Source organism: Triticum aestivum, chromosome 5A (assembly GCF_018294505.1).
Source record: "Triticum aestivum cultivar Chinese Spring chromosome 5A, IWGSC CS RefSeq v2.1, whole genome shotgun sequence".
Classification (NCBI taxonomy): domain Eukaryota; kingdom Viridiplantae; phylum Streptophyta; class Magnoliopsida; order Poales; family Poaceae; genus Triticum; species Triticum aestivum.
This window is the reverse complement of record NC_057806.1, coordinates 341,243,228-341,253,375: the sequence shown is the minus strand read 5'-3', so window position 1 is coordinate 341,253,375 and position 10,148 is coordinate 341,243,228. Positions and strand designations below refer to the sequence as shown.

Sequence of the window (10,148 nt, the reverse complement as noted above, 5' to 3'; positions counted from 1 at the left end):
AGTATAATCATATCTCAAGCATAGTTGCCTAGCATACCAATTCAGTATATGAATTTGATCCCATAATAGTTTCCCTTTTTGTGTCAAGCGGTAATCCCTAAAGTATTCACGTTGATCCAACATTACTCCCATTACATAATTGAATGGGGTTTTCTTAGGATTATTAAAGTAGTACATAATATCTTTCACATAACCAGCATCGAGGGTTTTAGGAGGTTCCCCATCTCCATGAGTAGCAAGTACACCTATTTTTTTGGTATTTCATGTTCCATATCCATAACTAAAGATAAAGAACAACTAAGAACATCAAATAAAAATTACTTAGTGATAAAGCAAACAAGCACACACGAGAATATTCACCCCATGCTATTGCTCCCCGGCAACGGCGCCAGAAAAAGGTCTTGATAACCCACAAGTATAGGGGATCAATTGTAGCCTCTTTCGATAAGTAAGAGTGTCGAACCCAACGAGGAGCTAAAGGTAGAACAAATATTCCCTCAAGTTCTATCGACCACCGATACAACTCTACGCACGCTTGACGTTCACTTTACCTAGAACAAGTATGAAACTAGAAGTACTTTGTAGGTGTTTTTGGGTAAGCTTGCAAGAAAGTAAAGAACACGAAAATAAAAACTAGGGGCTGTTTAGATAAAGACACAACTAAATTAGTTTTAGTAAAGAGCTTTTGTCAACAAGAAGGTTATTTGTCCCTAGGCAATCGATAACTAGACCGGTAATCATTATTGCAATTTTATTTGAGGGAGAGGCATAAGCTAACATACTTTCTCTACTTGGATCATATGCACTTATGATTGGAACTCTAGCAAGCATCCGCAACTACTAAAGATTCATTAAGGTAAAACCCAACCATAGCATTAAAGCATCAAGTCCCCTTTATCCCATACGCAAACAACCTACTTACTCGGGTCTGTGCTTCTGTCACTCACGCCACCCACCATAAGCAAACCATGAACATATTGCAAACCCTACAACGGGAATCCCTCACGCTTGCGCGACACGGAGAGCACCATAGGACAACACCAATAATAAAACATACAACTCAAACCAATCACGATCATCAAATAGCCATTAGGACAAAACAGATCTACTCAAACATCATAGGATAGCCATACATCATTGGGAAATAATATATAACGTTGAGCACCATGTTTAAGTAGAGATTACAGCGGGTAAGAGAGAGGTTACACCGCTGCATAGAGGGGGGAAGAGTTGGTGATGATGGTGGTGAAGTTGTTGGTGAAGATTGCGGTGATGATGATGGCCACGGCGGCGTTCCGGCGCCACCAGAAGAGAAGGGGAGAGGGGACCCCTTCGTCTTCTTCTTCCTTGACCTCCTCCCTAGATGGGAGAAGGGTTTCCCCTCTGGTCCTTGGCCTCCATGGCGTGGGAGGGGCGAGAGCCCCTCCGAGATTGGATCTATCTCTCTGTTTTTGCGTTCTCCCCTGGCTCTGTTTCACCGTTTCGTATATATATGGAGATCCGTAACTCCGGTTGGCCTGAAACCTTCGCCGTGATTTTTTTCTGAAGATTAGCTTTCTTGCGGCAAAAGAAGAGCGTCAACCGCCTTACGGTGGGCTCACGAGGGTAGGGGGCGCGCCCTAAGGGGGGCCCTGCCTCGTGACCACCTCGGGCACTGGTTCGCGTTGATTTTCCTTCCGAATTTTCCATATTTTCCAAAAATAAGCTCCGTCCGTTTTTATCCCATTTGGACTCCGTTTGATATGGATATTCTGCGAAGCCAAAAACATGCAACAGACAGGAACTGGCACTGGGCACTGGATCAATATGTTAGTCCCAAAAATAATATAAAAAGTTGCCAAAAAGTATATGAAAGTTGAATAATATTGGCATGGAACAATCAAAAATTATAGATACGACGGAGACGTATCACACCACTAGAGGAAAGACAACATACATCTCATCAAAATATCGAACGAATACCAAATTCACATGACTACTTATAGCAAGACTTCTCCCATGTCCTCGGGAACAAACGTAACTACTCACAAATCACATTCATGTTCATAGTCAGAGGGGTACTAATATGCATAAAGAATCTGAACATATAATCTTTCACCAAATAACCCAACTAGCATCAACTACAAGGAGTAATCAACACTACTAGCAACCCACAGGTACCAATATGAGGTTTTGAGACAAAGATCGGATACAAGAGATGAACTAGGGTTTGAGATGAGATGGTGCTGGTGAAGATGTTGATGGAGATTGACCCCCTCCCGATGAGAGGATCGATGGTGATGACGATGGTGACTATTTCCCCCTCTCGGAGGGATGTTTCCCTGGCAGAACAGCTCCGCCGGGGCCCTAGATTGGTTCCGTCAAGGTTCCGCCTCGTGACAGCGGCGCTTCGTCCTGAAAACTTCCTTCTGATTTTTTCCAGGGCAAAAGACACCTTATATCAGAAGATGGGCATCGGGGGCCTGCCAGGTGCCCCACGAGGCAGGGGGCACGCCCTCCACCCTCGTGGACGGTGGGTGGCCCCCTCTGGTGCTTTCTTCGCTCAATATTTTTAATATAATCCAACACTGACTTTCGTGGAGTTTCAGGACTTTTGGAGTTGTGCAGAATATGTCTCTAATATTTGCTCCTTTTCCAGTCCAGAATTCCAGCTGCCAGCATTCTCCCTCTTCATGTAAACCTTGTAAATTAAGAGAGAAAAGGCATAAGTATTGTGACATAATGTGTAAACAGCCCATAATGCAATAAATATCGATATAAAAGCATGATGCAAAATGGACGTATCCCTCCTCCTCCGGCAGAGAGGCCCGAACACGCTCGATCTCGGCGTGGAAGTAGGCGGGATCGTGCTGCGGGGGGACTGGGACGCCCCCGGTGCTGAGCCTCCACCTTCCCGGCACGCGTAGGTCAGGCGGCGCCGGGCAGTTTGCCTCGTGGAGGAAGTAGGCTTCCCACTCGTGCAGGTGGCGGCGATCGAAGCCGTTGGCCGCCGCTCCATCGCCAGGGAACCGCTCTCCCATCAACGGGGTGTGCACGTGGTGGCTAGACGGGGAGAGAGGGTAGGAGAGAGCGTCGGCGGCGAGAGAGAGGGGCTGCGGACGAGAGCGTCCACCGACGAGGGGAGGGGGCGACTTTTATAGCGGCTCGGGGGCGGCAAACATGTGTACGCATGGCGGAAAAGGGCGCGTCGCCGCACTGCGCCGCCCGTGAGGAATCAATGGAAGGCTGACGGGCGACAGCCTTGGCATTGATTCCCCGCGGGAAACCGAGGCGATGAGGATGACGATGCGCGAGGGTCGCTGACTCGGCGGGCCCGCCATTCTTTCGCACCAAAAACGATTCCCTCGGCATCCCCGGGCGCCCCCAGCGCGCTGGGTTCGGCCCGCGTCCGCCGATGCTAGTTTCGGGCCTAACCGGCGGAAATTGGGCTCCCGGGGACGCGAGTGTGCCGTTTTTTCAGCGCCGGCGCTAAAAAATGGCCTGGGGGGGGGTCTGTTGAGGGCGTGGCTGGAGATGCTCTTAGGCCATGAAGACGTGGTGGATCTTGGCTTTTGCTGGTAGGAGGGCTCTTGCTAAGTTTTTATGTGTCTTTTTGTGTCTTCTTAGGGTTTGTATTATTCTTAGAAAGGCGTGGTGGCGACGACTACCTAAAAATGAATCAAGGTTCTCCACACCCAGCCGTGTCTCGAAGATGTGTCTAGCGTCCTCAGTGGATGCGTGGAGGTGTATCTCTGATAGATCCTACAGGCTTCATTGACGCCTATCCTCAGTGGAACCACTTGCATTCGATTTTCGTTCATCTGCGTTGGTATGTCTACATGTTGGATACTTCTGATATTTGCTTCACCCATTGATAACAGATGCTATTCTGGTGCGCTAGTATTGTGGGGCCTTAGCATGATGACTTCGCGACTGTCTATTACAACAAAATTTGCCCGACTTCGGTAAGGGAGGGGCAATGACGGCAACGTGTTTTTCGGCTTGTTTCGGTGCTCGAAGTCGTCGTTAGGTGGTCTGCGTTTTGAATGTAATTTTCATTACTTCTGTTGTTCTTTGATACTCTCATGATATTTGACAAATAGACCGATTTTTTTTAAAGCTATGTCTCGTGTTTTTAGATAGGAAAAACCTCAATTGTTAGTTTGTTACCTTTGAGCCCCCGAGAAAAAAAAAGAGAAAACAAAAACACTGACAGACACGAACGACTTAGGAAAAGCAGATCTCGCGTGCCCCGCGGCTGTGACAGCCACCACCAGAGCAAGCAGGCAGCAGCAGCGGCAGCAGATCGCGAGAGCGGAGGAGCAGCAGAAGGAAGGAGAGGGGAGAACGATGCTGCCCACGACGGCGTCCAAGGGCCGCGGGGCCGCCCGCTCCGCCCCGCCGCTCTTCGGCCCGTATCTCCGCCGTATCGTCAAGGTTGGTGCTGGCCTCCTCCTCGGAATCCACATTCACTCGTCCGGATCTCTTCGCCACGCATATGGCGCTGATCTGGCGTACGGGTTTGCAAGGCCGCGTGGTGCTTCAGCTGCTGCGATTTGCGGGCCTGGTGCCACGAAAACCTCGAATCTCGTTAGGGTTTCATATGTCGCAGAAATGCGGGTTTGCCCAAGGTAGGATGAATACCACATAGGAGGGATCTTAGGAGGTTTGGTTCAATTTCTGCTACCTGGGGGTGTTTATGGAGTGGATTCCCCACACCCTCAGCGTAGCAATTATGAGAGGCTAAGGGGAGGTGGGCCAGTTCGAGGATGTAATGCACTTTTAGATTTCCGGCCCATCTGGTTGAGTTTGCACATACTCTGCACCAATGAGCTGGGAGCTGATTTAGTCTTTTGATGTTATTGAATTTACCTGATCCTTGATGCATCAATCAATGGGTTTAGGAATGGGTGTCACCTTGGATTCAGGACTGTCTAACTTGACCTTAAAGGGTAGGTTCTTGTGCTTTGTTCTTCATCTGGGATATTGGTATATTTTGATTGGTTATTGGGATTCTTTTAGCTATCTCGTGTGAATTTGGGATGTGAGTAGAATTAATTCACTTCAGTTGTGCATTTATATGCGCTGCAGAGTTGTCAAGGTTATTGCTCATATGTGTTGTTTCCTCTTAATAATTAAAACTGAGGTTCAATTGTTACAACAAGAGATTTCTTAAATCTTCCTACGCATACAGGGAATTAAGATAAACAACCTAGTCAAAGAAAAAAGGAAACACTTCTGAAATCTGAACACTATATATAGATTGTTGTAGAGTTGAGTTTGTTTTGATGCTTGGATTTTTGTAGGTGTGTTCTAACACACATTGTTCGCATCCACTGTGATTAGAACAGTTACATTGCTTCGTTGCAATAGTACAAGGGACATTCAAAATATGAGGCAGAAGTCTTTAAGTTTGTTTCAAATATGAGATATACATGCAAACTTCATGAACTTCTCACTCGTTTGTCCTCATTTATCTTCCTCCCTCCCTTTGTCACTTATGTGACCATTCACATTATGTCACTGCTATTCTCTCTCTTATTCCAGATACTCCCAAGACATTGGTAAAAGGATATCATGGTCTTTTCTCTCTACCATTCTCTTCGCCTATGTTATCTAAGGCTGGAATTTATCATTGTTTATGGGATCAATCTTTCAATCTTCACTATTCTGTAGAAATTTTGAGCAAACTTAATACGTAAACTTGACTCGCCTATCTACTAATAGGAAACCTAATTGGAGACTATCCTGACTATTTTGTGTTTCATTGTTTAGTTGCCCTGAATAACTAAGGAAAATGCTCTGATTTTCTTCATATGAGCCTTTTCTGGCACTGCCTGTACATATCCCAATGGGGTTGTAACATGTTATGTCTTATAATTATCCATATAACAGTAATTCTTATGGTACTTTGGCCGAAGTATAATGTCATTGCTTTTCTCAACAGTGGCAGCAAATGGATATCGAATACACGTTTTGGCAAATGGTTCATCTCTGTACTTCACCAAAAGTAGTGTACGCATTCTGCACTCAGTCCAGCTCTAAATACTTCGCATTAGCTATTATACCATATTAATTGTTTTCTGCAGATATTGCCGTAGTAACACTAGCACCTCTTGCACATTGATGAATTGTTACCATCTAAATTCTCATTGCTATTGTCCCTACTTGCTAAGTTTGAATTCAAGGACGAGTGAAATAACATGATCGATAAAGGCTTGAAGAATTTCATTCTAAGTTTCACAGTCCAAACCACCACCAAAAACCTATCCATCGACCACAGGACCTTCTACTGACCCATTTATGCCTATACACAAACCCTAGCTAGTTTTTTTGCTAGGGTTGAGGGCGATAGCAGAGCTTAGCTAGGGCCACCAGCTTACAGAAATTTCCCATGATGTTAGTTCATATATAACATAATTTGGATCACATATGACACAATATGTTAACTTGGCTCCCATTGTTTTGGCTCCTTCTAAAATCACGCTCAAGGTCCACCACTGCTTGAGGGTTACATCCTCACCTTAATTTCATCATCCGTAGTTGTATAGTTTTAAGATGAATGACCCATTTCTAGTTTTCACTTTGATATTGATTATATAATTAGGCACCTGACTTGCTTTTCTCTATTTGTGTGCACCATGTTGCGATTATGGAAGACAGCTATCAGCACACCAAATATCACAAGCGTATGTTGTCTACTTCTATCTTTTCCTCAACGTAAATGTGTTTGCTGGAATTTAATTGATGGACTTCCATACTATTGCAGTCCTTTATCTGCATTTGATATTATGGCAGGTTCCTGATATCTATATTCTTATTTACAGAAACAAAGAACCAGTGGGCTAGGGATGATCCTGCATTTATTGTCATTCTAATTCTTTTCCTTGTGTTTGCGACATCAGCTTACTGTGCAGCGTGAGTTCTTTATACCCTTCTTTTATCTCTGGACTTTGCAAAAAAAAAGATCATGTGGAATTGTCTTTGTGATTCCCTTATGTAGTGGATGCAAGGAATATATCTGGGCAATGGTTTAAATCTATCTTTTGTTTATAGTCTATTTTATATATTCTCATAGTTAATAGATTAATGTGTTCCTTTTATTTTCTGTTGTATCAACTCGTTGGCTTGTTTTTCCTTTTTATTCAATGTTTGACTTCTTGTCTTCATTCTTTAGGTTTGGAGAGAGTGCGCCGCATGCTGCTTTAACAATCATCTCGGTTGTGTTTGTCCATTTCTTGTTTGCTGGGCTAGTTTTGGCCACACTTTGCTGGTAAGTATTCCATGCTGTACTCGGAACTTGAAGGCAACAATCATGTTTTTGGTACTCAGTTCTGTCAGCGATCAGTTTTACTGTTTTTCTTGTTTGGGAGGTATTCCTCAGCATGCAATGGAAGTCGAAGCATGTTGTAATGAGCTAGTGGCATAAAGTTTGGTTTGTTGCTGACAATAGGTTTACTGCTATTACTTGTTATTTTTGAACTTCTTCATCATTTACTCTAGAGGTGGTAGCAGCATTGTAGTTTTTAATCTACGTTTCTTGCATATGCTACATTTTGCAGCCTAGTGTTTAATCAAATGCAGTACTAGTAGTGTGTAATGACTAAACTGTTAAATCTATTAGAAAATACTTAATACACATGCAAATCTGTAAATGGAGAATATAAACTAACATCTGCTATGCTTTGATGCAGGTTTCTTACCAATTCTTATCTGAGGGAGGAACCTAATAGCCATGTGGTCGAACAACGTGTCGAGTGGTAATTGTCGTATCTTCTACTACCAATGCATTTTATTTGAGTTGTATTTCCACCACTTGGAGGTGATTTTTTTAAATTGACACCGCATGAACTCCTAGAACATTTTAAGCTAACAGAATAGTTGTTCCATGAAACTCACAGACCCTTGATAGCATGTTTCTGTAATTTCCATTGAATGTCAACTCCTGTTCAGTGATCTTGCCTTGACTAGTAACTAAGTTAAGAGATCATAATTGCTCCTTCCAGTACTTTGTTCTTGAGGTCATGATCAGTATCTGTAGTTACGAAAAAATTAACTTTTGCAGGCTCTATGCATTTGATGTTCACTGCAACTCGTTCTTCCCTGCATTCGTCATCCTATATGGTAATAATAAAGGAATTATTCTCTCTACCTGAAATTGGTTCTAGCATTTATGGTCATGTATCTGATAATTTCTTTTCTCAGTGCTTCAATACTTTTTGTCGCCTCTGTTGATCGCTCATGGATTCTTGCCTGCCCTATTATCAAACCTCCTGTTCATGGTGGCAATTTCTTATTATCACTATCTGAACTTTCTAGGATATGATGGTAAGTGTAGTCTAATCTTTTCGTTGACTTTATTGTACCCCCTCCGTTCCATAATATAGTGCATATAGTTTTTTTGAAAAGTCCAAATTTACAAACTTTGTAGAGAAAAATATATACATCTAGAATACCAAATAAATATTATTAGATACATAATAAGACATTTTCAAATTGTATATATTTGATATTGTAAATATACATACTTTTCTCTATAAACTAGGTCAAACTTTCTAAGTTCGACTTTCATGAAAATCTATGCACTACATGATGAAACAGAGGGAGTATGTGTGTTTAAGACTGTCCTAACAAATGAAGTGGTCTTTGGCTGCAGTTCTTCCATTTTTGGACCGAACGACATTTTTCTTGTACCCAATCGGACTTGTCATCATACTATCGCCACTCAGTAAGTGTATTTTATACAGTACCAAGTTTTCCCTCTGACAAATCGTCTTACATATTTTCCTTTCTCTCGTAGTGATACTCATAGGGTTTAATCCAACAAGATACTTTCTGAGCTTGTACTTCCGGTAAGAGTGTGGTAACTAGTACGCTAAGTAAAAGAAGACTGGTGACAAAACTAATGGCAGATTGGGTGGGACATACAGTTTGAAGTAGCATTTTAGATCTCTTGTGCTATCAGGGAAGAGCGAGCCTCAGAAAAGTTCAGATCATATTTGGTGCCTGCGGAAGGCCATCAGCGAGCGCCTTTTGAATTGTGTCCATTTTGGTGCCAACTTGTTCATATATGTGTTGTTTCCTTTGATTTAAGCCCAAGGACGAAGTTTACAATTTTATTGTGAAGAACAGTATCATATTAAATTGGCATCAACATTCCATGTGATCTTTCTTCCATCAACTTGTTTTCCCTGCCATCCTTTCCACTTTTTTAGAGGTATGTATGAAGGTCTGGATTGTTCCTTTGCACTTCTGGTAGTACTTGCCTAGTCTTCAGGATTTTCCTGGCTAATTAATGTTTTTGTAATCGATGGCTACGCAACTTGTGCCAATGGTTGCCTTCGTACAGCCAAGTGGCTTACAGTTGGTTACACCAGCGGACTTTCTTCGCGTCAGAGAAGTTTCGGGTACATGTACTGCCTATGTCCTGTCAGAGGAATTTCCCATACAAGTACTCCCTCCGTACTAGTTCATTAGTCCCCCTTATATTTAGGGTCATAGTTTGACCATAATTATAACATGTAGCAAAAATAATATCATTAAAAACTATTTTTTTGAAAGATAAGGCTTTATTAATTAGAAATAATGGTTACATGGTCTACAATAAAAGGATCAATCTCATCCATAGGCCCCTACTATCTGAAAATTTCGCTAACCTAACAAGTTCATGAGCGGCCTTATGCGCCTCTCTATTACGATGTTCGAAACTAGCAAGGAAAAAAATCACATGCTAGAAAATAGCAATCATCAAAAAATAGCAATCATCAAAAACTACTGCAGCCGCTCCGGCAGTTTGTCCTCCATTCTTTATTGTATCAATTATTTCCATATTGTCTGAATTAATAAAAAAAGCCAATCACATCCCACCTTTTGTGCGAGAGATAAGCCTAATCTAAGAGCCAAAGTTTTTGCCCGCATACTAATCTTTCAGTATTCCCCAATAATGAAATTTCCTTTGTCATCTCTAAGAACTGCTCCAGCAATGCCCCTAAACAGACCATGATCAAAAGACGCATACACATTAAGCTTGACAAAACCCGTCGGGGGTCTAACCCACCCCTTTTTCCTTGGAAGCATTAGGGGTGTGGGCATTAACAAAGTTCGTTGCTATAGCACGAAACCCCATAGACGCCTGGTCAGCATCTTGAGACTTTCCTTCATGAATCAAT

The 10,148-nt window shown here is 42.7% G+C and overlaps 1 protein-coding gene across 1 annotated transcript; it reads left to right on the top strand.

The window, feature by feature from the left end:
• Positions 1-4,177: 4,177 nt before the first annotated feature.
• LOC123103279 (protein unc-50 homolog) lies at positions 4,178-9,156 on the top strand. Its single transcript, XM_044524810.1, has 10 exons — positions 4,178-4,416; positions 5,927-5,994; positions 6,643-6,668; positions 6,807-6,897; positions 7,157-7,252; positions 7,674-7,739; positions 8,045-8,103; positions 8,185-8,307; positions 8,636-8,707; positions 8,780-9,156. The coding sequence occupies exons 1-10, from the start codon at positions 4,330-4,332 to the stop codon at positions 8,833-8,835; spliced, it is 744 nt and encodes a 247-aa protein (XP_044380745.1). The 5' UTR covers positions 4,178-4,329; the 3' UTR covers positions 8,836-9,156.
• The last annotated feature ends 992 nt before the right edge of the window (positions 9,157-10,148 follow it).

Excerpts from the sequence above, each read along its gene's own strand:
- LOC123103279 (XM_044524810.1), top strand. The coding sequence starts at position 4,330 with ATGCTGCCCACGACGGCGTCCAAGGGCCGCGGGGCCGCCCGCTCCGCC. Across the intron at positions 5,995-6,642 it reads TGTACTTCACCAAAAGTAGT|CTATCAGCACACCAAATATC; the intron begins GTACGCATTCTG and ends TATGGAAGACAG. Across the intron at positions 7,253-7,673 it reads GTTTTGGCCACACTTTGCTG|GTTTCTTACCAATTCTTATC; the intron begins GTAAGTATTCCA and ends GCTTTGATGCAG.